The sequence below is a fragment of the Carcharhinus amblyrhynchos genome, chromosome 21 (assembly GCF_965287045.1).
Source record: "Carcharhinus amblyrhynchos chromosome 21, sCarAmb.v2.hapA, whole genome shotgun sequence".
NCBI lineage: Eukaryota > Metazoa > Chordata > Chondrichthyes > Carcharhiniformes > Carcharhinidae > Carcharhinus > Carcharhinus amblyrhynchos.
In genome coordinates, this window is record NC_137344.1 from 51002588 (window position 1) to 51029988 (window position 27401).

The following is a 27401-nucleotide window of genomic DNA, read 5'->3' on the forward strand; positions in this document are numbered from 1 at the left end:
AGGTGGTCAAGAAGGCGTATGGTGTACTGGCCTTCATTAATCGAGGGATTGAGTTTAGGAGTCGGGAGGTAATGCTGGAACTTTATAAGACCCTTGTCAGGCCTCATTTGGAGTATTGTGCGCAGTTCTGGTCGCCTCACTATAGGAAAGATGTAGAAGCTATTGAGAGGGTGCAGAGGAGATTTACAAGGATGTTGCCTGGACTGGGAGGCATGCCTTATGAAGTTAGGTTGAGGGAGCTGGGACTCTTTTCCCTGGAGAGACGAAGGTTGAGAGGCGACCTGATAGAAGTTTACAAAATGTTGAGAGGAATAGATAGGGTGGACTCTCAGAGGCTATTTCCCCGGTTTGAAATGGTCGCTACGAGAGGACACAGATTTAAGGTGCGGGGAGGGAGGTTCAGAAGTGATGTTAGGGGTAAGTTTTTCACTCAGAGGGTGGTGAGTGAATGGAATCGGCTGCCGTCAGTGGTGGTGGAGGCGAACTCGCTGGGGTCTTTTAAAAGACTTCTGGATGAGTATATGGGGTTTAATGAGATTGAGGGTTATAGATAGGTCTGTAGGTAGGTAGGTGATGTGATCGGCGCAACTTGTGGGCCGAAGGGCCTGTTTGTGCTGTAGTGTTCTATGTTCTATGTTCTAACATAGTTATTCCTGCAAAATTCATCTCCAAACTCACGGCCTGGAACTCAGCTCCTCCAGCTGCGACTGGACTCTGAACATCCAAACTTACAGACCACAATCAGTAAGGATAAGCAACAACACCTTCCCCACACCGTTATCCTCAACACTGATGCCCCACAAGGCTGTCCTCAGCTCCTTATTATACTCCTTATACACCTATGACTATGTGACCAAATTCCCCTCCAACTCGATTTTCAAGTTTGCTGATGACACCACCGTAGTGGGTCAGTTCTCAAACAATGACAAGATGGAATACAGGAAACAGATAGAGAATCTGGTGAACTGGTGCGGCAACAATAATCTCTCCCTCAATATCAACAAAAGGAAGGAGATTGTCATCGACTTCAGGCAACATAAAGGAGAACATGCCCCTGTCTACATCAACAGAGACGAAGTGGAAAGGGTTGAGAACTTCAAGTTTTTGGGTGTCCAGATCATCTACAACCTGTCCTGGTCCCTCCATGCCAATGCTATAGTTAAGAAAGCCCACCAACGCCTCTACTTTATCAGGAGGCTAAGGAAATTTAGCATGTCACCTACGACTCTCACCAACATTTACAGATGCACCACAGAAAGCACTCTTTCTGGTTGTTTCACAGCTTGATATGGCTTCTGCTCTGTCCAAGACCGCAAAAAACGACAAAGGGTCATGAATGAAATTCAGTCACTCACGCAAACCAGCCTCCCATTCATTGACTCAGTCTACACATCCCCCTGCCTTGGAAAAGCAGCTAGCATAGTCAAGGACCCCACACACCCCGAAAATACTCTCATCCACCTTCTTCCATCAGGAAAAAATACAGAAGTCTGTGGTCATGTACCAACCGACTCAAGAACAGCTTCTTCCCTGCTGCCCATCAGACTTTTGAACGGACCTACCTTGCACTAAGTTGAACTTTCTCTACATCCTAGCTGTGACTGTAACACTATATTCAGCACTCTCTCCATGTACGGTATACTTTCTCTGTGTAGTGCACAAGAAACAATACATTTCACTGTATACTAAGGACAATACATGTCACAATAATAAAGCCAATCAACGTTTTCTCCACATCATATTCCATCTGCCAATTTTTTGCCCAGTCGCTTATCCAAATCCCCTTGAAAAGACTTTGCAGCTTCCTCACAATTCACACTTCCACCACATTTTGCATCATCTGCAAACTTGGAAGTATCACATTTAATCCCCACGGGTCCCCAGGTGAAGTCCCTCAATTTGATACCATCCAAGTGGGATTTCCCCAAATTGTTATATCCTGGGTGAGGAGGATTGGTCTGGATCTCTTTCTTTATTGAATCCCCTCTGTTGTCCACAGTAAGAAATCTAAACAGGTTCCTTACCATTGTAATCCCTTACCTTTGGGAAAAGATATTGACTATCTACCTTGTCTATGCCCCTCATTATTTTATAGACCTCTATAAGACCAGCCCTCAGCCTCCTATGCTCCACAGAAAAAAGTCCCAGTCTATTCAGCCTCTCCTCATAACTCAATCCATCAAGTCCTGGTAGCATCCTAGTAAATCTTTTCTGCACTCTTTCTAGTTTAATAATATCCTTTCTATAATAGGGTGACCAGAGTTGCACACTATATTCCAAGTGAGGCCTGATCAATGTCTTGTACAACTTCAACAAGACATTCCAACTCCTGTATTCAGTTCACTATCTGTAACCCCCACGAGATACCTGGGCTTGAAAAATCTCACTAACTGTCCTGGCTGGAGACAGTACACATCTCTTTAATCTGTGCTTAACTCTTGCTAGGGGTGACCTTATAGAGGTCTATCAAATAATGAGGGGCATAGATCAGCTAGATAGTCAATATCTTTTCCCAAAGGTAGGGGAGTCTAAAACTAGAGGGCATAGGTTTAAGTGAGAGGGGAAAGATACAGAAGTGTCCAGAGAGGCAATTTTTTCACACAGAGGATGGTGAGTGTCTGGAACAAACTACCAGAGGTAGTAGTAGAGGCAGGTACAATTTTATCTTTTAAAAAGCATTTAGATAGTTACAAGGGTACAATGGGTATAGAGGGATATGGGCCAAATGTGGGCAATTGGGATTAGTTTAGGGGTTTTTAAAAAAAAGGGCTGCATGGGACAAGTTGGGCCGAAGGGCCTGTTTCCTTGCTGTAAACCTCTGTGACTCTAGTCTGACGTGGACCCAAGATCCCAGTTGATGCCATCCTCATGTGTGAGGAACTTGGCTATCAGCGACTCTGCGTTGTCTGGTGTCATGAAGGCCCACTTGGAGAATGCTTGTCCGAAGATCAGAGGGCAAATGCCCGTGACCGCTGAAGTATTCCCCAACGGGAAGAGAACATTCTTGCCTGGTGATTGTCGAGCGGTGTTCATTCATCCTTTGTCATAGCGTCTGCATGGTCTCCCCAATGTACCATGCCTCGGGACATCCTTTCCTGCAGCTTATCAGGTAGACAATGTTGGCTGAGTTGCAAGTGGATGTACCATGTATCTGGTGGATGGTGTTCTCACGTGAGATGATTGGATCCGTGTCAATGATCTGGCATGTCTCGCAGAAGTTGCTGTGGCAGGGTTGTTCCTGTGGCAACCTTGCTTCCCTGCTGCATCCCTCCCAGGCCAGATAATTCTTCCCGCTGACAAACACAGACACTGACCAACCCCCACAACATTACTGACCCCCTTATCCCCACACTTCCCCCACCACCAATCACTGATCCCTCCCGCACCTTCCCCCCACTGATCTCAAGCAGAGTGGCAGTGGACCTCCCCCCCTCGCCCACTGGTCTCAGGCAGAGAAATGTCCTCTCCCTACAATGATCTCAGGCAGACAGATGACCGCCCTTGCCACTGATCTCAGGAAGAGAGATCACCCCTCCCCCTACCCCACCATTCTGAGGCAGAGAGAAACCCCCCTGCCCTCTCTCTGGACCCTCATGCACAAGGCCTCCATCTCCTCCGGACTCCGATGGCTGTGTAACATCTCCCACTCTCTTCCCTGTCCCCAATCATAGAGGCACTGATCCATCCCTCCCCCACTCCCCCTATCAGCACACCTGCAAGTGCTCACTTTCCTTTCCCTCAATGCTAACAAGCAAACTGCACGGAACTTGCTGGAATGCTCTGTCAAATTGCTTGCAGCTAATCTGCCCTAATGAGAGGCAGCTCCACAAAAATGCCAAGGATGGACGGATAGGCAGGCAGTGCAGGAAAAACTAAGCACGCAACCAGCCCCCCAATCTTGGAAGGCTGCTGAATGCGGCAGAGGCAAGGCAGGACATCCTCTTTCCCCTTGGAGAATGCAGACCAAGGGGCGGCTGATGGCAATGTGGCCTGGGAGGCAGTTGCTGCCTTCGTTAGTGCCATGGCACTGACCCCCAGAACAGGGAAGTAATGCCACAAGAAAGTCAGTGATATCATCTAGGCAGCAAGGGTGAGTGCTTAACCCCATCTAGCATCTTCCCCCAAATCCTCACATCCCCAACACCCTGCATGTTTCCAGCCCCTGATCCCCAAGCACCTCCTTCCCAACCCCCCTCTCCACCCACCCAAGAGTAGCACTACACTTGACCTCTAAGGGCCACTCCCTGATACTCTTCAGAGGTCACACCATCATTTCTTTCATGGCACCTTCTGACTCCACAGAAGAAGACCGAGCACAACACCCGTGAGAGATGAAGCCAGGGTGTGGTGAGCCAGACCTCCAGGTCCTCACCCACTTTGGAAAGCGGGTGCTAGAGCTGTGCAGGGAAAGGGAGATGAGGGCTGTCAGCAACAGCATGGTCTGGCTGGAGTCTATGAATGGGTGCTATTCTGATTGGTGGTTGGTGACTAGTGGAGTGCGGCAGGGATCGGTGCTGGGGCCTCAGCTATTTACCATTTATATAGATGATCTGGAGGAGGGGGCTGAGTGTAGGGTGACGAAATTTGCTGATGACACCAAGATGAGTGGAAAAGCAAATTGCACGGAGGGTGTGGAAAGTCTGCAGAGGGATCTGGATAGGCTGAGCGAGTGGGCGGGGACCTGGCAGATGGAGTACAATGTTGGCAAGTGTGAGGTTATCCACTTTGGCAGAAATAATAGCAGGAGGGATTACTATTTAAAGGGCAAAAAGCTGCCGCATGCTACAGTGCAGAGGGACCTGGGGGTCCTTGTGCACGAGTCGCAAAAACCCAGTCTGCAGGTGCAGCAGGTGATCAAGAAGGCGAATGGGATGCTGGCCTTCATAGCGAGGGGGATTGAATATAAAAGCAGGGAGGTCTTGCTGCAACTGTACAGGGCACTGGTGAGGCCGCAGCTGGAGTACTGTGTGCAGTTTTGGTCGCCGCACTTGCGCAAGGATATTTTGGCCTTGGAGGGAGTGCAGAGAAGGTTCACTAGGCTGATACCGGAGTTGAGGGGGTTGGACTATGAAGAGAGACTAAATAGACAGGGTCTGTACTCGCTGGAGTTTGGAAAGATGAGGGGGGATCTTATAGAGACGTATAAGATAATGAAAGGGATGGATAGGGTAGAAGTAGAGAGATTCTTCCCGCTCAGAAAGGATAGCAGGACTAGAGGGCACAGCCTCAAGACAAGGGGGAGCAGTTTAGATCAGAGTTGAGGAGGAACTTCTTCACTGAAGGGGTGGTGAATCTCTGGAATTCTCTGCCCGTTGAAGTGGTGGAGGCTACCTCACTAAATATATTTAGTCATGGGTAGATAGGTTTTTGACAGATGAGGGAATTAAGGGTTATGGGGAGAAAGCGGGAAAGTGGAACTGATCCACTTCAGATCAGCCATGATCTTATTGAATGGCAGGGCAGGCTCGAAGGGCTAGATGGCCTACTCCTGCTCCTATTTCTTATGTTCTTATGAGTCAAAAAGTGAGTATGTTAACGCTCCATTCAATTTGAGGCAACTTCTGGGGGTATGGGTTTTGGGTGTGAGGGGCAAGGTATAAAGGAGATGTACAAAGCATGTTTATTTGATCAGAGAGGGTGGCAGGTGTCTGGAACCCACTGCCAGAGGAGGTTGCGGAGTCTGATACGAGAGCGACCTTTAAGGGGCATCTTTACAGCTACGTGAATAGGATGGGAATAGAGGAATACGGAATAGAATGTGGAAAAGTGTGAGGTTATGTACTTTGGAAGGAGAAGTGGAGGCAAAGACTATTTTATATTTCCATGGAAAGGGTCCAGAGGATGATTCCCTGGAATGAAGAGCTTGTCATATGAGGGACGGTTGAGGACTCTGGGTCTGTACTTTTTGGAGTTTAGAAGGGTGGTAGGGGGATCTTATTGAAACATACAGGATACTGCAAAGCCTGGATAGAATGGATGTGAAGAGGATGTTTCTACCAGTAGGAAAATCAGAGAGCACAACCTCAGGCTAAAGACACGATACATTAAAACAAAGATGAGGAGGAATTTCTTCAGCCAGAGAGTGATGAATCTGTGGAACTCTTTGCTGCAGAAGGCTGTGGAGGCCAGGTCATTGAATGTCTTTAAGACAGAAATAGATAGGTTCTTGATTAATAAAGGAATCAGGGGTTATGGGGAAAAGGGAGAAGAATGAGGATGAGAAAAATATCAGCCATGATTGAATGGCGGGGCAGGCTCAGTGGGCCAAATGGCCTAATTCTGCTCCTACGTTTTATAGTGTTATATGGTCCTTGCGAGGGTAGGGGGTTACAATTCAGATGGGCAGCCTGGTCGCTGCAGGCTGGGAGGGCTGAAGGTCCTGTTCCTGTGATGCAATCTTCTTTGTGCTTTGTTCTATGTTCAATTGGGAAATATGAATCAATTTTTTTGAATCCCAGATTCCTCTCCCTCCCTTGCACCTGACCTTGTGTCCAGTGTTGCAGGAACAGATCTGGATGCCCTCACAGGCCCATCTTGCTTCAAACAGCTCAGACGAGTTCTCGAAGGATATGGGTGAAGTGATCTCCGAGAGTGGCACCGTTTTGGCATCAGCTTCTACCTCACTATCCAGATACTGACGCGTCGGTGAGTTCAGTTAGTGGTGACGCTTCTGGGTCACTCTCTGGTGAGCATGACACATCTGATAATGTACATCAGATGGAGGAGGGAGCATCCGAGGTCTCTGGGATGGAGGGGCCTGCCGAAGGTGAGGACTCAGCTGTCTCAGGCCATATGCTGAGCCTCTGAGATCTCCCTCAGCAGCTGGAGATGCAGCAACAGAGCCAGGGAATGCAGGAGGGGCTGACAGCCACACTGGACCAACTGTGAGGCTGTTGGGAGGAGTCTCAAAGCTTTCAGACTATTGCCTGTCTTCTGTGGTTCCCAGGCCAACACTACATGGGTGACTTCCTCAGCAGAAAGCCTGGGGCTTTCCATAAGTGGAAGGCTATGTTATGTTCTCCAAGAAATGGCTGAGTCACAGCAGGTCACAGCAGGGCCCCAGAGGGCCACGGCTGAGTCACAGCAGGCCACAGTGGAGTCCCAGAGGACCACGGCTGAGTTGCAGCGGACCACAGCAGGGTCCCAAAGGACCACGGCCAAGTCATAGCGGGCCACAGCTGTGGGGATTCTCAAGGTTCTATGGCCCATGGCTGAGAGGATCGAAAGCTTGCAGGGGACCCAGCAGGAAAGCAGCCATTGAGAACGTAGCCCAGTCACAGAGGATCATGGTTGAGAGGCTACAGAGCGTGGCTCAGTCTCAGAGGGCAATTGTTGTGGCCATTGACAGCTAGACCCCGGCTCAGGTGAGCACCGCAGAAGGCTTGACCACCATGGACAGTGCCAGGTGACGCCAGAGCCTCACTGCAGAAACACCGCCGTCCCATTGAGTGACCCAGAGGACCACAGCAACCCCAAGGGAGGAGGAAGGACTCAAGCCCATGCCGCGGTCTTTCAGACAGGAGACTGTGGCTGCACCTTCTGAATCCCCTCTTCCTGACACCAGGGAATCTCAGGGGCAGCAGGATGAAAAGGGTATCATGGAAACATCTCAGGCACCTGGAAGCTGGGCAGGGGCCTCAAGGTCCAGGGCCTCCATAGAACACCCACCACACACATCACAGACAACAGGCAGCTGGCCTCCTCCACCTCCGATCTACATTCTGGGGAGACATTGAGACGTAGCGGTCGGCCATGTAAGGTTACCACATTGTTTTTGCACTAAGATGGGACGGGTGAAGGGCTTTACTAGTTGGATAGATCTTTAAGCATCTTAACATTTTCCATTCATACATTTTTTATGCTAGAACTCACTTTTTAAACAGTTTTATTGTAATCATTAAATGTCTTTTCACCACCCATCTGTGACTAATTTGTCTCGAACAAGAATCCTCATCCATTGATAATCGCCTAAGGGATGCTTTATGTTGATGTCAGTTGGGGAGGTCACTCAATGCTGCGTCACTGAGAAAATGAAGCCACTGGTTCTCCAGAACCCACAAATGATTCCCCCGCCAACCGGCCCAGAACCCAGTGTGGGGGTTTCAAATCCCTTATCCACTACAACAGACATGGGCCCAGGTGTCAGTGTGCATGCGGAGCTCAGGTAGGAGTCAGACTAGTTTGTACCAGGGCATCATCATAACAGTGTTTGGTGAGTCATCATCACCCTCCTGCCTGCCAAAGAAATTCACGAACACAGTGTACCCAGGCCCATCACTCTGCTGTGATGATACCAAGACCGGGCAGGGGGGGAATGGAACACAGACACCGGCCCCTAGTGACTGAACCATCTGGTGATCAGGGTCTCACTAGCCACCCTCACGTACTTCATTCAGGCTGCCAGCCCCAGTGCCTGGGTGGTGTCGCTCAGTGTGCTCTTCCTCCTCCTGCTAGGCAGCCTCCTCCCTAGTGATGCCCAGCTGGTCGGCTTTCACCTTGTCTTCCTCCTCCTCCAACAGGTCACCTCTCTGCTGTGCCAAGCTGTGCAGGGCACAGTGCACCACCACAATACAGAAAGAGACCAGAAGGTTGTATTGGAGGGCTAGATTGGTCCAGGCACCAGAATCGCATTTTGAGGAGCACAATGCACCTCTCCACTATCGCATGGGTGGCTACATGAGCCTCATTACAGCGACTCTCCATCTCAGTCACAGGTCCCAGCATAGGCATCATCAGCCATGTCCGAAGTGGGCAACCCATATCACCCACGGGCCACTCCCGCGGCCTGGGCTCCTCCTCAAATACCTCTGGTATGTCAGAACTCCTGAGAATGAAGCTGTCATGCAAGCTGCCAGGGTGTCTCATGCAGACGTGAATAAAGTCCACATTGTGGTCACACACCAGTTCGTATTCAAGGAGCGGAACCCCTTTCTGTTGATGAATCTTTGTGGATTCTGCAGTGGGGCCGTGAGGGTGACGTGGGTGCAGTCAATGGCCCCCTGGACTCAATGGTAAAATCAGGTCCATTGTTTCAGAGTATCCAGCCAGTGAATGACTTTACACCCTCAGTCATCATTGGCTTATTAGCAAAAAATCTCATAGGTCTTATTCAAAGTTCAATATTTCTCAATGTATTTAAGTGTTTTTCCTTCATTATTATGACACCACATCCAAATCATTAATATAGATTATGAATAGATGGACCCATGCACCGACCCTTACAGTAACCTACAGGTCACAGGCTGCCAAGCTGATCGTGACCCATTTATTCCAACTCAGTTTTCTGTCCATTAACCAGTTCTCCATCCTTACCAATATATTATGCCAAATCCCATGTGTTTTTTTACTAAGCTCCTGTGTGGGACTTTATCAAAACCTTTCTGAATATCTAAAATATGCCACATCCACCGGTTCACTGGGCATTCCCTGAATGAATAAGCTGCATTCTAACAGGAATTTACCATATAGTCCAGTAGATTGTATCACTTCACCTTCGCCAGCCAGTGTTTCTGCTCAGATGTCAGTTTCCTATCCATTCCTCTTCAGCACCATCACTGATTTGTCATTTTCATGGAAAAACAGATTGAACCACCAAATGAGTCTCCAGGAATTCATAATTAACCTCCACAGCTCTGCAAGCAAGCTGGGAGAAATATCACAACTGCATTAAAAATACAAATTGTTTTCCTGCATTTTTTGTTTAATGTGTAGAAAAATATTAGAAGTGGAAGAAAAGTATCTTTTAACTGACAGTCCAAGTTCATTGAAAAGTTTGGTCACGTTTCAATTTCGGAAAGACAATACACCAGGAGGATGCATAAGTCAGCTAGCCAATGGCAGACGGGTGTGGGGGTGGTGTATTTGGTGACAGTGATGAAAGATCAGCATTTCGGAATAGTATTCAGATCCTCCGATCTCTGACGGAAGACCCCGACCTGGTAGTGACCCATCAGACCCCAATACATGGACCTGACCACTGGCTCATCCATGAGCGCGACCCCAGGGACATCATCCGCTTTCCAGCCTTCGACTCATCCATGCCAGAGTGTGGTCTGGATAACCACCGAACAGCAAAGCCAAACTGCAGCCCGACAGCAACCCAGAACACTCAACCTCACAGTCCCATCTACCAATGTACCAACCGCAAGCAAGGCAACAAATCCTCCATCCACATACCAACCAGAGCAAAGAACCTCATTGGATATAACTATACCCTTAACATCGCAAACTACTCTCACCATCTCCCAGACTCAAAAAGAAGCAGTCACTCCAGGAAGCCTGGAAAATGTGCAGGTCTGCAGGTAAGAGTGAAACAATGTGGCCCCAAGGATCCCCCTCCCCTCATAGCTTACAAATGTCCAATCTCTGGAAAACAAGCTAGATGAACTTAAAGCCAGACTCACTTCCCAGAGAACTGAGGGACTGCTCTGTACTGTTTCATGGAGATGTGGCTCATTCCTGCTTCATCAGACTGTGCCCTACAACTAGAGGACTTCTCAATCCATCGAATGGACTGTACAGCGGCCTCAGACAAGTCTAGGGCAAGGGAGGTAGGCTCTGCTTCCTAATCAACACCTCGTGGTGCCTAGACATACAACACTAGCGAGATCCTGTTCTACAGACCTAGAATACCTGATGCTAAAATGCCGCCCCTACTACCTTCACGGGAGTTCACCTTCGTTTATTCTGATTGCAGTTTACATCCCATCCCGTGTGGATGTGAAAATTGCGCTGGATGAAATATATACCACTATGAAAACATCCCGAGGCCTTGTTCATTGTGGCCAAGTTCAAGAGTGTACCACCAAGTTACCACCAACACATCTCCTGCTCCACCAGAGGTCCAAACACCCTAGACCACTGCTACACAAATATCAAACATGCCTACCATTCTATTGCCCCCCCACAACACTTTGGTAAATCAGACCACAAGGCTGTGCTCCTGCTCCAGCTTATAAGCAGAAACTGAAGCGGGAGAATCCGTTAAAGACAGTTGTGCAATATTGGTCGGAGGAATCGGATGATTCCACAAGACTGCTTGGAGTCAGTATTAAAAAGCTCTGCAACAAGCCTGAACGTGTACATTATTACAATAACTGACTTCATTAGTAAGTATGTAGAAGACTGTGTGCCAAAAACAGCAAATCTATGTGTTTCACAACCGGAAACCATGGATGAACCAGGGATCACCACTGCTTACTGAAGTCTAGCTCTGAGGTGTTCAAGTCAGGTGATCTTGACCTATACAAGAAAACAAGATACGATTTCAGGAAATCCATCAAAGATGCCAAAATACAGTACTGGACCAAGCTAGAGTTCCAGGCCAACTACTAACAGGCTACAAGATAAAGGCATGTAAAATTGCCGGCTCCAACTCGCCCCTCCCTGATGAGTTCAGTGCATTCTACGCCTGTTTTGAGCAAGGGGTCAGCAAGAGCATGCCCTCCATCCTGGAGATCTTGGATGAACCTGTATCTGGCATCACCATTACAGATGTCAGAGCAGCTTTCTCGAAGGTCAACACACAGAAAGCGACTGGCCCAAATGGGGTACTCAGATCTTGTGCAGATCAGCTGGCAGACATCTTCAACCTCTCTTTACAACAATGTGAGGTCCCTATCTGCTTCAGGAAGATGACCATCATCCCAATACCTAAGAAAAACTAAGCAGTGTGTCTTAATGACTATCGGTCAGTTGCTCTGACATCCATCATTATGAAATACTTTGAAAGGTTAGTCACGGCATGAGTCAATTCCAGCCTCCCGGACTACCTGGATCCACTACAGTTCACCTACCATCACAACAGTCCATAGCAGATGCCATGTCCCTGGCCCTGCATTCAACCCTGGAACACCCAGATAACAACTCCATTATTCCCTTTAAAATCATCTCCAAATCTGGCCTGAATCTTGGCTCCTGCCTCTGTGACTGGATTCTGAACTCCTCAAGCCACAGACCACAATCAGCAAGGATAGGCAACACCTCCTCCACGATCATCCTCAGCACCAGTGCCCCACAAGGCTGTGTTCTCAGTCCTAGTATACTCCTTATACATCTATCACTGTATGGCCAAATTCCCCTCCAATTCGATTTTCAAGTTTGCTGATGACACCACCATAGTGAGTTGGACCTCAAATGATGACGAGATAGAGTACAGGAATGAGATGGAGAATCTGGTGAACTGGTATGTCTAAATAATCTCTCCCTCGGTGTCAACAAAATGAAGGAGATTGTCATCACTTTAGGAAGCGTAGAGGAGAACATGCCCCTATCTACATCAATGGGGGCGAAGTAGAAAGGGTCGAGAGCTTCAAGTTTTTAGGTGTTCAGACCACCAACAATCTTTCCTGGTTGCTCCATGCCGATGCTATAGTTAAGAAAGCCCACCAACGTCTCTACTTTCTCAGAAGGCTGAAGAAATTTAGCATGTCAGCTACGACTCTCACCAACTTTTACAGATGCACCATAAAAAGCATTCCTTTTGGTTGTATCACAGCTTGGTATGGCTCCTGCTCTGCCCAAGACCGCAAGGAACTACAAAAGATTGTGAATGTAGCCCAATCCATCATGCAAACCAGCTTCTCATCCATTGACTGTCTACACTTCCGCTGCCTCAGCCAAGCAGCCAGGATAATTAAGGACCCCACACACCCTGGACGTTCTCTCTTCCACCTTTTTCCATTGGGAAAAAGATACAGAAGTCTGAGGTCACGTACTGACTGACTCAAGAACAGCTTTTTCCTTGCTGCTGTCAGACTTTTGAATGGACTTACCTTGCATTAAGTTGATCTTTCTCTACACCTTAGCTATGACTGTAACACTACATTCTGCACTCTCTCGTTTCCTTCTCAACGAATGGTATGCTTTGTTTGTATTAGCATGCAAGAAACAATACTTTTTACTGTATGCTAATACATATGACAATAATAAATCAAATCAAATCATCACTGTTCAGCACCGTCATTCAGAGCTGGTATCTCCTCCCAGGCTGTGTACTTGCCCTACACTGTTCTTGTTTGCCCTTTTCCATGCATAACTTAAATGCCTGTGATATAGTTTGGTTAGTTATTTCTGGAGGTAGATTATTCCAGTTCTTGTGGTATTTTGTATGAAGATATTTAGATATGATTTTGTGTGATATTGGAGAGGCACAGACTATTTGATGTTTCCCCTCCTCTAACAGACTGCTTGGTGGAATATCAACAGCAACTTCATGATGAACTGTTCTGTCAAACAATGCAAGTCTATTCAGCTATTTTTGTTGTTACAGTGTCGGCTGTTTCATTGTGTGTTCAGGGTTTAGATGGGGTTCTTTGGAGCATGTCTATTCTCCTGAAGTAAGCTGATGGAAATGCAGTTTCTTAAAACTGTTACTCTTTATTTGAAGCTATTGGGTACATATCGGAAGCTCTGGATGAGTTTGTAACTCCTCCTCCCTCCAGATCTCTGTTACTCAATCGTGTGATGTTATATCATTAAATCAGCATCATGTGCTTCTGATATTGACCCTGTACTCGACATCACCCCCTAAGTCTTTATCCCTGTCATATTTACATCTTCCTACATCTCCCCACAAAGTCTCATACGTCACTGGATTAGTCCCTAAGGTGGCTTGACCAATCTCCATCATCTTATTCTGATCTCTTTCTGAGATGGAGGATATTCCATACTCTTGCTTCTGTCGGTGTGAGTGTTCTTCTCCTGGGTGGCTGCACAGCTGTATCTTACTTAGTTCTCTTCAGGATCTGAATAGGAATCCCAAGTTTCTATTCGTTTTCTTTCTAAAGATACTAAGGCAATGCGGTTTCTCCTTACGGTACACTGGTTCATCTCAATCCTGTACAATCTCAGTTGTGGTGTGTTGATGATTGTGCTTTCTCTCTGTTAGTCTTATACCCATACTCTCTCCCCAGGCTTCATCACTGGTAATTCACATACTCTGTGATTGTGATTAAAGTTACAATCTTGTTTGTCTTTCTGTTCCTTCTCATGCTGTTTTATCCTCTTGTGAATGTTCCTGGTGATATTGGAGTTAAATTTCTGTATCAGAAATGGAAGTTGGATTCTCAATCTTCTACCCATCAATTACTCAGATAATGAGATACTATTTTGTCACACTGTGGCTTGTAAATTAGAAGAGCGAGATTAAGGTCTTTAGGAAATCTACAATGGTATATCAACCTTTCTCAGTTTCACCACTTGTTTGACTTAAGGTTCCATAAATGTAGTTCTCTGCCAGCATGTACAGATCATTGAAGAACGAATCCATGCTATTGCCTGATCTTGCTTTACCTTATTAAATTTTGCCTTTTCTATAATTAAGTTTCTGCAGATGCTGAAATATGAATTGAATGCTTGCAGGACATCTTCATAAGAAGTTGGATGTCTCATCAACTCCCTGCCCTGCTATTATGGCATCAGCAATGGACCCAACTGCATAAAACAGTGTACTTTGTGATCTTTTTTGTGTAAGCCAGAAGCAGTTCTATATCCTATTTCCTTGCTTTTTATCTATATCTTGTGAGAAACTTTCTCCAGTTGTCCCAGTTCTGCACATATTGTGAACCTTCAGCACTCTGAAATGGTTCTGGAAATGATAATGCTTCGACTGAGGCCTGGAATAGTTGCTGCTTCTTGATTCCATCTTTGCTCATTGCCTCACCAGACTCTGAGTCTGTATCTGAGCTTGCAGCTGCTGCAGTCACGATGCTCTGACTTGTCAGTAAGTTTAGAATCTTGTTTTTCTCGTCCATCTTTTAAGGATCTCTCGACTTCTCAGATCTGTAGCTGCTTCTTAAAATTTTACTGAGGTTTTTATTCGCTATCCACTGCCACCATGTTTCATTGCAAGTTTGGGGTCTAGATGGGATTTTTTGGGGTGTGTCAATTCTCCCAAAGTAAGCTGCTTGTAACTGTAGTTTGTTAAAATCATTACTCTTTACTTACAGCTACTGTGTACATGCTGGAAACTCTGGATGAGGTTGGAACTCCTTCCTCCAGATCTCTGTTACTCAATCATGTAATGTTACATCATCATTATGTCAGAATCTGTTAATCCTTCACTTTACATAGGTCTCTCCAGGGAGGAAATTCATATAGCACGTGGTTAGGATCTGGAACGCTCTGTCTGAAAGTGTGGTGGAGATAGATTCAATCGTGGCTTTCAAAAGGGAATTGAAAATTCTCTATATGGAAAAGAATTGCAGAACTATCGGAAGCTGGGACTAGCTGAGTTGCTTTTACAGAAAACTTGACAGGCAGTTTGACTTCCTTCTGTACTGTAACCATTCTATGACTCTTCATAATAATTGATATTCTAGGACAGTCATTGTAGACAAATCAGTCTTTAAACAGTTCCATTTTGTTTACAAAATAGACATGGTCGCTCCCACGGACGGAGATTCTACAGGCTGCTAGCACCTTACTGGTATCTCCCTCAAAGAGACATTATCGCTAGAGCTGGATAGAAAGTGATGAAAAAAATTGTTCCTGTTCTCTATTCTATAACTGGCTCGGCTGCCATTCTGTGTTAATAGAATCAGTCAAATTCTAACTCTTTTTTCACCTACATGCATCAGTTTGGGATGTACCAAAGTCTTGTATATATCAATCCTGACTGCTTTGTCGCATTTGATTAGACTTTTCCTCACAAATGCTCGGATTTTGTTGTGTCCTTTGCAGCATGATTTATGTGTTTTGCCAATGTCACGTTACTTGATAGGATCAGGACCCTAGGGTAAAAACTCTGCTTGAAGATATAAAGCCGGCTCCCATCATGCAGTACAGGTTAGGTTCTAGCCTATATGCACCTTGTTGCATGCATGATGTGGAATTTTGCCATTCTGCACTTCTGCAGCCGTACTTGATCATTCTGCTTATGAATGGATCATTATCTTGATTTGTCAAAGGGTCATCTGGACTCAAAGTGTCAGCTCTTTTCTCTCCTTACAGATGCTGCCAGATATACTGAGATTTTCCAGCATTTTCTCTTTTGGTTTCAGATTACCGTGGATTCCGGCATCCACAGTAATTTGCTTTTATTCAGTTACATAGAATCACAGAACCCTACAGTGCAGAAAGAGGCCCTTCGGCCCATCGAGTCTGCACTGAACACAATCCCACCCAGGCCCTAGCTCCATATCCCTACATATCATCCCCACTAATCCCGCTAACCTACGCATCCCTGGACGCTAAGGGGCAATTTCTTAGCATGGCCAATCAATCTAACCCCCACATCTTTGGACTGTGGGAGGAAACCGGAGTACCTGGAGGAGACCCACGCAGACACAAGGAGAATGTGCAAAAACCACACAGACAGTGATCCGAGCCAGGAATCGAACCCAGGATTTACCTTGATTTGATTTGATTTATGATTGTCACATGTATTGAGATACAGTGAAAAGTATTGTTTCTTACACACTATATGAAGCATGCCATTTATTAGAGTACAGAGGGGACAAGTGTTATAGTCATAGCTAGAGCATAGAGAAAGATCAACTTAATATAAGGTAAGTCCATTCAAAAGTCTGATGGCAGCAGGAAAGAAGCTGTTCTTGAGTCGATTGGTGTGTGACCTTAGACTTTGCTATCTTTTTCCCGATGGAAAATGGTGGATGAGAGTACATTTGGGGCACTTTTGGGTCCTTGATTATGCTGCTTTCCCAAGGCAGCGGGAAGTGTAGATGGAGTCAATGGATGGGAGGCTGGTTTGCATGATGGACTGGGCTACATCCACAATCCTTTGTAGTTTCTTGCAGTCTTGATCAGAGCATGAGCCATACCAAGCTGTGAAACATCTGGAAAGGATGTGTTCTGTGGTGCATCTGTAAAGATTGGTGAGAGTTATAGAACATAGGACACAGAACATTCCAGTGCAGTACAGGCCCTTCGGCCCTCAATGTTGCGCCGACCAGTGGAACCAATCTAATGACCCTCTAACCTAAACTATTCCAATGTTATCCATATGCCTATCCACTGACCATTTGAACGCCCTTAAAGTTGGCGAGTCCACAACTGCTGCAAGCAGGGCATTCCACGCCCTTAGTACCCTCTGAGCATGTTATAGCGCACATCCAAATTTCCCTAGGCTGCTGGGAAAGTAAAGCTGTTGTGGGGCTTTCTTAACTATAGCATCAGCGTGGAGGAACCAGGAGAGGTTGCTGGTGATTTGGATATCTAGAAACTTGAAGCTCTCAACCAATTCAATTTCATTGCTGCAGATGTGGATGGGCACGTCCTCCACTACATTTCCTGAAGTTGATGACTACCTCCTTCATTTTACTGACATTGAGGGAGAGATTATTGACGTTGCACCATTTCACCAGATTCTCTATCTCTTTCCCGTACTCCGTCTCATCATTGTTTGTGATCCAGCCCACTGTGCAGATCTGCAAAGAGCTTGATTTTGGTGTTGGGACTGCTTCTATTTCCCATCTCCTTTATGTACACTAGGAACATCAAGGGGCCAAATTCCAGTGGGATGTGACCACCCAAATCATCACTAAAGATCCTGGTAAATCCTTAAATCCTGTATAATAAAATAGTCACCGTAAATCAGTTGGTTAATTTTAAACACGCTGAGCCATGTGATACTTCTCCAGAACATGAGGAAAAATCCTGGAACTGCTCAAGCTCTGATCTTGCAAATGGGATGATAAGACAAACTCTACACCAAATCTCAAGGGTATTCGGAAAACTGTAGACCCTTCCACAGTTGTTGTTTTGATGATTCCCTTCCACACATAATTTTTCCCTGGAACAGACTGCTTACCTGTCACTAGGAGCTTATAGCTTGAAAGGGTGCCACTCAGCATCAAGCATAACCAAGGTGGCATGCCTTATGAAGGTAGGTTGAGGGAGCTAGGTCTCTTCTCCCTGGAGAGACGAAGGTTGAGGTGACCTGATAGAGGTTTATAAAATGTTGAGAGGAATAGATAGGGTGGATTCTCAGAGGCTATTTCCCGGGGCTGAAATGGTCGCTACAACGGAACGCAGGTTTAAGGTGCTGGGAAGCAAGTACAGAGGAGATGTCGGGATAAGTTTTTCACTCAGGGTGGTGAGTGAGTGGAATCGGCTGCTGTCAGTGGTGGTAGAGGCGAACTCACTGGGGTCTTTTAAAAGACTTCTGGATGAGTATATGGGATTTAATGGGGTTGGGAGTTACAGATAGTTCTATGGCTTGGAAGGTATAGATGTGATCGGCGCAACTTGTGGGCCTAAGGGCTTGTTTGTGCTGTAGTGTTCTATGTTCTATGATATTCTTGCACTCTTACTGCCTGTCACTGCTGTATTGGATGGATTTTGCAGTTTGATACTGGTTGGCCACATTATGATTGCACCTTCCTTGGCCATTAAGTCCTGCGGTGGGACTCAAACCCATATTTTCTGGCTCAGAGGCAGAGTCACTACCCACTGTGTCACAAGACCTTCCCCTCTACACAGTAAAACTGAAAAAAAAGACTTGTATTTATATAGCATTGTTCACAACTTCATAATGTCCCAAAGCATTTTATAGCCAATGACGAAACTCTGAAGTATCATTACTTTGTGAGGCAGAAATGCAGCAGCCAATTTAAATCTTGGAAAGTCTCACAAATAGCAATTAAATCTTTTTTTAGGTGTTGGTTAAGGGATAAATATTAATCAGGGCCTGCAGCAAACTCCTCCACACTTCTTTAAACATCTTCTTTTACTTTGTTACGTCTTGTTGCTCCCAGAAGATTGAAATGATCACATTCTCAAAGAGCTGCTACATTCTTCAACTCACCACTTCAACATGTTCCAAACCTGCAACCTCTACCATCGAGGACAGCACAATGGCATGGGGGTTAGCACTGCTGCCTTACAGCACCAAGGACCTGTGTTCAATTCCAGCCTTAGGTGAGTGTCTGTGTGGAGTTTGCAATGTTCATCCCAAATCTGCATGGGTTTCCTCCAGTTGCTGTACTTTCCTCCTGCAGTCCAAAAGTGTGCAGGTTAGATGGGCTGGCCATAGTAAATCGCCTGGTGTTGTCAGACTTTTTACATAGAAAATTGGCCCTTAGTGTCCCAGGATGTGTAGATTGTGGGGGGGTGGGGGCTCTTTCGGGTCAAACCAAGTAGACAAACTCAAATTACATTAGGGCAAAGTGAAAGGGGCAGCTCCCCAAAAGGAAGGGGAATGGCCCAACATGATCATATTGAATGGAGGAGCAGGCTAAAAAAAGCCAATTCCTTCTATTTCTTTTGTTTTACGCATTTTTGGTCCATATCACTTTATACCCCATATCACTACATACACTTACTGAATAAATATATCAATCTGAATCATGAAAGCTGGTCCAATTGACGTTGCTTTTATAAAATTAAGAGATATTGGAAAGTGAGCTCAAAAAAGAAACCCACTTCTTGCAGTCACTGATGATGAAGTTTCATTTAGGAAAGGCAGTGATGCCAGGATTCTCAAAAGATGAAAATCTTAGAGCAGGTTTTGTGTTGTCTTACAAGAATCCTGAGCAAACTGTGTCTCTGCAATCAGAAGGAAAGCAGATTTTAATACTAAGTGGAAGGATACAAAGGAGTTGAAAATTCAATAAATTTGCCATCACAGTGAAGAATGAAGACGGTGATCATTTATAATATTTGATATGAATAAATACTGGGTGAGATCATTAGCAATAGCATGGATAGATGATGAGTCAGGGAAGTTTGTAACATGGAAAAAACCTCCATCTTTTCAAACATCTGGGTTCTGGGAGATGTTCAAATTGATGACAAGTGTTTCAGACTAAGCAACACATAAGTATAATTTCTCAAAGATGGTGTGAGAAGTTTTTCCATTATTCTACTTGTCCATTTTTTCTTCCTTTTGGCAGCTGCCAAATCTGGGCAGGGTTACAGTGCCAGTTATTCCAGAGAGAACCAGTCAGTGACGTGACCAGAAGATCATACCTCAGCCCAGTTTTATAGTCACTTGATGCTTAAACATGCAGTTTCCAGCAAGAGTGCCTGGATTGTGTGCAACATGAAATCCTGGCTGACATCCAGAGTAACTCAAGTCGCAATGATTCTAATTCCAGTGCAACTTCTCAGGTCACCCTCCCTTAAAATTAGCCCTCTGAATCTGTTGTTCACAGCAGCAAAACAATGGTAAAAATTGTTTTCAAAAGTTCACACAGCTTGATACAAGATATACTGCATTTGTTTATGCTCGCTGGTTGAGGATGCTGTAACTCTCGAGTTAACACCATCAGCATCAGGACTGCACAGTTCCAATGGTCAGGCCTCAGGTAACTGGGAATGGCCAACTGCAGGATTACCCAATAGCCACGCTGTGAAGAACTTGTACCCTTTTTAGACCAGGGGGAAGAGTGAAACCCCCTGGGACAGACATTAATGACCCCACACACACACACACACACACAGATAGTGACAGTGTGGGTCACTGCGTCGCCCGCCTCAGATCAACTTCCGACATCACAACGGCCTGCCGCCCCGATTGACGTAATTTCCGGCCTCCGGCATCGCTGCGAATCGGATAGATGCCATTTCCGATCCGCAGCCTCGCTCTGGATCTAGGTGATGTCATTTCCGATTTCTGGTCTCGTTCCTGTCTTGGCCGCTGGTTGGCCCTGGAGTGCGCAGGCGTGCTGGGCGGTTGCACCCAGCGGCAGTGCGCAGGCGCAGTGGTACCGGGCCGAGCCGCGAGCTACACGCTGGCGAGTGAGAGGCCGGTGGAGGCACCGAGAGCCCGAGCCGCGCACACAGCCACACACCCCCCCGAACCATGGAGGCCATCGCCAAGTACGACTTCAAGGCCACGGCCGACGACGAGCTGAGTTTTAAGCGGGAAGATATCCTGAAAGTAAGGCCCCGAGGCTGCGGCGGCGGCGGGAGGGCAACTGAGAGCCACTGGAGACAGCGGGCAAGCGGGCTGGGGAGAGAGGGAGGGAAGTGGGGGGGCACGGGGGGAGAGGAGGAAGCGGGGGGGGGTCCAGGGGGGGAGAGGGGGAAGCGGGGGGGGGGGGGGGGTCCGGGGGGGAGAGGGGGAAGCGGGGGGGGGGGGGGGTCCGGGGGGGAGAGGGGGAAGCGGGGGGGGGGGGGTCCGGGGGGGAGAGGGGGAAGCGGGGGGGGGGGGGGTCCGGGGGGGAGAGGGGGAAGCGGGGGGGGGGGGTCCGGGGGGGAGAGGGGGAAGTGGGGGGGGGGTCCAGGGGGGGAGAGGGGGAAGCGGGGGGGGGGGGGGGTCCGGGGGGGGAGAGGGGGAGTCCAGGGGGGGGAGAGGGGGAAGCCGGGGGGGGGGCCCAGGGGGGGGAGAGGGGGAAGCGGGGGGGGGGGGGGCCCAGGGGGGGGAGAGGGGGAAGCGGGGGGGGGGGGGCCAGGGGGGGGAGAGGGGGAAGCGGGGGGGGGGGCCCAGGGGGGGGAGAGGGGGAAGCGGGGGGGGGGTCCAGGGGGGGGAGAGGGGGAAGCGGGGGGGGGAGGGGGAAGCGGGGGGGGGGGGTCCAGGGGGGGGAGAGGGGGAAGCGGGGGGGGGGGAGAGGGGGAAGCGGAGGGGGGGGGAGAGGGGGAAGCGGGGTCTCGGGGGGGGGGAAGCGGGGGAGAGAGGGGGAAGCGGGGGGGGGTCCGGGGAGAGAGGGGGAAGCGGGGGGGGGGGTCCGGGGGGGAGAGGGGGAAGCGGGGGGGTGGGAACTGGGAAGTGGGGGGGTGGGAACTGGGGAGGGGGGGAAGCGGGGGGATGCTGGGGAGAGAAGTGGCGGGGAGACTGAAGGGGGAAGAGAGTGGGAGGCTGCAGGGAAGAGAGGGATGCTGAGGGAAGAGGAGGTGGGGGGGGGTTGGAATACAGTGTTGGTGGGTATGAATCTGTCACTATAGCACCAGGTATTGTACTGGTGCATCTAGGCCTATCACTGTATAACACTGGGGTACAGTTGAATGATGGAACAATCTCTCCTATTCCCAAGGGTTGGGTGGGGGCAGGGACAGAAGAGAATCTATTCCACTTCTACCCAAATCAACTCAACAGAGGTTTAACATTGCCAGCGCCAGAATTTGAGCACAAATGGCCCCATTACCCCTATCATTTCAATCCCATCTTAGAGAAACTGTTAGATAAAGGATTTCTTTTGGAATGGAGACCAGACATAACAGAACTTCACAACCCAAATCCATTCCATCTGGAACCTGGACATCAAAAGTTTATGAAATTCAAATCTCTTTCAAAGAGCCCTTCCTTTGACAGAGTGACGCTCCTCTTCGAATCACACAGGTCCTACAAGTGTAGAAGGAGGTTAATTGGCCCATCAAGTCTGCACTGACCACAATCCCGCCAAGGCTCTGTCCCCTTAACCCCACATATTTACCCTGCTAATCCCCCCCCCAACAAAGGCAATTTAGCATGGCCAATCAACCTAACCTGTACATCTTTGGATTGTGCAAGGAAACCCACTCAGTCGCAGGGAGAATGTGCAAACACCACACAGATAGTCACCCAAAGCCAGAATTGAACTTGGATCCCTGATGCTGAAAGGCAGCAGTGCTAACCACTGTGTCACCATGCCAAAAGGAACTTACAGGAAACTGGTAAAAGGAAGTTACACAGTATTTCAAAACTAGCAACTCGGTGAACTGACTTCCAGCTACAACAGTCCACTCAGTAAGCCTCTGCCATTGCATCCTGCTGCAGTAGCTGGCACATAAATAGCAGGTTTATTGAGAATTCCTTATTCATCTCCATTTTCCCTCACTCAGTTCTGTTTACTGCCAAAAAGCTGTTTAGTTTGCTTTCATTGCTTAATGAAGGAAGTGTACCAAGCTAATACTATCCGCAGGGAGCTATGGTTTGTCACATCCACTTTCAGACTCAATGCAGTGAAATAGTCTCTAACAAAACAAGAGCCTGTAATAAATCCAGTATTATTTGAAACAAAATACTGGGAATACACTAGTGGAGTGGAAAGAAAGCAGTTTGAGGAAGAATCTCCATCAAAACTCAAGTCTCGTCAAAACAAAGGCTGACACTGACAGATTGCCTGTGTTCGTGTTTATTTCAGCTCTTGCAATTATGCCCTTGTTATCTTAATCATTTGCGTCACCCCTTTCATGGTTCAGTGCCTTGTTGCAAGATGCAATGACAGTTTAGATTCCAGTCATCAGAAGATATGAAACCCCATGCCAAACACCAAATCATGATGGGTAGTTTTATACTACATAAGACCTGTCCTGGCACAGGTAAGCCAGCTCAAATTCTCTTCCACTAGTGGCTAGGTTCCAGCCATGTACATCAAGTTTGGTGTGTGCTGAACTGCGCATGTTTCTAATACAATTGCAGAAGCAACATAAGGAAAATGAATGACCTTCAAACTGCCTTGTTGCTCAACTCCTTGCTTTGGGCAGAGCCAGACAGATTGGGAATCCCTGTTTCCAAGTGGGCGAGACAAAAGAGAGCTGAGAGGGATGTACCTCCAGAAGACAACGCTCTAGAAGTAGGCTCATGCCTGGGCAGCGAGGCCTAGAGAGCACTTCTACCCGAACATGTAGAAAGAAGCAGTCCCCAGGCTCTGTCTCCAGGAATTTCAAAAGATAAGTCCACAAGGATCAATGATTCCTGATGTGGGTCTTCCCAGCCAGCAGCTTTGGAGAATCCCATCTTGCTGCTGAGAGTCAGTCATATGTGTGGCTTTCAGACAGTATGACCATTACATTTCCCCTCAAACTTCCCATTTATAACTCACAAATATAAGGAGAGAGCAAGGGCCAGGGTAGGCTGAAATTGGTGAGTTAATTGGCCTCCTTTGGTGCTGTGATTTACAATTCTATGAACAACTGTTGTATTAGTCAACACTTCCACATCATCTGGTTGCAGTGAATTCAGTTTTACCCAGCAGCAGCAATACTTTCAAACGTACCCTGGTGTTCTACAGTGACAGACCTGTACCAACCAGTACTGTGCCTCTGTTATACAGTTTCAGACCTGTACCCACCAGTAATCTACCCCAGTGTTATACAGTGGAACGTCTACGTACATTGATACTGTACCCCAGTGTTATACAGTGACAGATCTGTACCCACCAGTACTGTACCCAGTGTTGCACAGTGACAGACCTGTATCCACCATTTACCTACCCCAGTGTTATACAGTGGAACACCTGCATACGTTGGTACTGTACCCTAGTGTTAAGTGGATGCAATATGTGAGCGTTATGCACAATTTCAATTTGCTGTTCCTTTGTAATCATGGTTACTGATGCATTTCATCTGTTTATTTTGCCAAATACCCCTAGTTGAGGGGAGCCCAATCATCCTTTTTGTAAACCTGCCCAAATGTCAGCTTTATTTTGACTTTGCTGGGGGATTATTAAAAGCAAACTCTTGTAGATGTTAAAGTCCTGTATGCAAATGCAGGAAATGATACAGACATTCAGGATCTCTTAAGAAACATGAGTCAGTTGACATTTTGGATATACAAAAGCTTTCTAGACTTGTTCATTAAGATTGTTAATGTGTACGGTGTCAGATTGCTGCAGTCTCGGGGTGATAAGTATTTATTGCTGCACTCAAAATCAGATGGGTTTTTGCGACAATCAGTGATAGTTTCCTGGTCACTACTGAGAGTAGATTTGTGAACTGATTTCAAATTCCACCACTGCTATGGTGCATTTAAACCCATTTCCCCAGACTATTCTCATGGATTACTCGTCCAGCAACATTACCATTCCCCCACCATCTCCCCTAATGTTATCTTAAGAGGGAGGATTGGACAGGTCCGGGCTATACCAATTGGAGTTTGGAAGAATAAGAGGTGATCTTATTAAAACATAAGATCCTGAGGGGGCTTGTCAGGTTGGGTGCTGAGGTGATGTTCCCCCTTATACAGGCACAATTTCAAAATTCTGTGTCACCAAACTAAGACTGAGGAATGGAGAAATGTTTTTCTCTGGGATTTGTTAGTCTGTGGAATTCTATTTCCAGAGAACAATGGAATTGGTTATTGAATTAATTCAAGGCTAAGTTAGATTTTTTTAATAGAATAGGGAGTTGAAGGTTTTAGGAGGCAGGCAGGAAAGTGGAGTCGAGGCCATAATCTGATCAGCCGTGAATTTATCAAATGATAAAGCAGGCTCCAAGGGCCGAATGACCTATTTCTTGCGGGCTTCAAGTTGTGGATCTGATTGTGCAGCTAAGAGATTTTAGACTACAATTAATCGCAAGGTATGTTTCCAATTGGATACACTTCTACAGTGGTTCTGGCAATCTCCACATCAGTCTCCAGATATGCAAGCCTTGGGAATATTTGTGTTCCAGTTATGGCTGGTCGAATATCCCTGATTTTAATCCACCATTGAAAGTTGTGCCATCCACACTCTAGCCTGAGAGATCTGAATTCCTCTCTTAAATATCTCTATCTCTTCCTACACCAGGAAACCCCTTTTTATTTGGCTCAGTTTCATTTTTTAATGTACCTTGGGGGTCCCAAGATGGAGATTGTTTGATTTCAAAATACTTGAAGATATCAAGGAATATTGGAATAATGCGGGAAGACTGAGACCTAGGAGCTGAAGTAAGGCATTCAGCCCATTGAGTCTGCCTTGCCATTCGGTGAGATCAAGGCTGATATGGTAATCCTCAACTCCACTTTCCTACCTTGCCTCCATTACCCTTGAATCCCTTGGTAATTAAAAATCTCAGCCTTGAACATACTTAATTAGCTTCTGCAGCAAAGAATTCCACAGGTTCACTATATTCTGAGAGGAGAGATTCTTCTTTATCTATCTTAAATGGGTGACACCTTACTCTGCATTTAAACCTCTCAACATCTGCTCTATCAAGCCCCCTGAGAATCCATTACGTTTGAATAAGGTCGCCTCTCGTTCTTTGAAACTCCAGTGATCAGCTTAGTGAACCTTTTCTGGACTGCCTCCAATGCCGGTATATCAATCCTGAAATGAGAGGACCAGAATAGTGCCTTGTACAGTTTTAGTGAGACTTTCCTATTTCTAGCCTTCATTCCCTTTGCAATAAAGCCCAACATTGTCTTTCCTATTGCTTGCTCAACTTGTGTGCTAGCTTTTTGTGATTTATGTAGAAGGACCCCAAATCTCTGTGCTGCAGTTTTCTACAGCCTTTCTCCATTTAAATAATGTTCAGCTTCTTTATGCTTCCAACAAAGTGCATATCGTCGCATTTTCCTGCATTATAGTGGTGGCACAGTGATTAGCACTGTTGCATCACTGACCCAGGTTTGATTCTGGCCTCAAGTGTCCGTGGAATTTGCCTGTTTGCCCCATGTCTGCGTGTGTTTCCTCTGGGTGCTCCAGTTTTCTTCCACAGCTGAAAGATGTGCAGGTTAGGCCATGCTAAATGCATGGGGATAGTATGTAAGGGAGGGCCTGAGTGGAATGCTCTTTTGGAGGGTTGGTGCAGACTCAAAGAGCCAAATGGCGCCTGTTTACACTGTAGGGATATTATGTTTCTATATTGCATTTGTCAAGTTTTTTGCCCACTCATCTGTCATCCTCGCTACTTAGCTTTGCACCTGTTTTTATTTCATCCACAAACTTGGCAGTAGTACATTCACTTTCCTCGTTCAAGTCATGGCATTGAGGTGGAAGATCAGCCAAGATCTCGTATTCTGGACTAGCCTCAATGGGCTGAATGGCTGAGTCCAGCTTCTATTTCCTGTATTCCTATTTTACAGTATTGAGGGCAGTATATAAATTACATTCTTGTTGCTGAGGTTCTGCAGTCACATTTCAGTTTGGCGACTTATGAAAGCTTATGGGAGGTGAATTGATTTTTGAATCCCACAAAGTTCGCTAGTGTTTTTCATGGAGGGAAACGTTCCACTTCGAGCCAATCTGGCTGATTCCTTGGTTAACTCTTGGGGTTCTCTGTGGCAAGTGGTGATTCTGTTGTCCAAACAATCACTCTGAAAGGCAGTCCATCACTATTTTCTCCTGGTAACTAGGGGTAGGTGATAATGAGGCCTTTCCAGTGTGACAAGAATAACTTGCTGATTTTCTTGGGTATGTTTTCTCCAATTATAATTTGATTATGATACAGATATTTTGTATTTGAAATCATTTAAAGTTTGGGTGAGTTATGTTGAGTTAGGGTTGTTTCAGGCTGAGTTCAGTTCAGCAAGCCCACTTGCTGGGAGTTCAGTTCTCGAGTGCCTTGCACCTTTTGAACAGCCGCTCTGCACTAAGATTGGAATCAGTCACTTCCACACGAGGTTTAAATGATCTGTTTGGAGGAAGAGGAATTCTAGCATGGTTTACATTCCAGAAATATCTTGTACTTCACAGAAATGAATTGTATTTCAGTGCATTGGTAGTTGCCATCCTGGGAAATGCGGCCTTCCTTTGTCTGTGGTAGGATCCTGCAAACAGCACTCAGATGGCCAACCAGATTATGCCAGTGTGTGAGTT

At 46.7% G+C, this 27401-nt stretch overlaps 1 protein-coding gene across 1 annotated transcript in view; it reads left to right on the forward strand.

Annotated features, from left to right (window-relative positions):
- The first annotated feature begins 20637 nt into the window (after window positions 1-20637).
- The window catches only part of LOC145356432 (growth factor receptor-bound protein 2), a 165894-nt gene continuing 159130 nt past the window's right edge, over window positions 20638-27401 (forward strand). Inside the window, exon 1 of the mRNA XM_080209154.1 lies at window positions 20638-20842. Within this exon, the coding sequence (XP_080065280.1) occupies window positions 20765-20842 (78 nt within the window). The 5' untranslated portion in view covers window positions 20638-20764. The remainder of the gene's footprint in view (window positions 20843-27401) is intronic.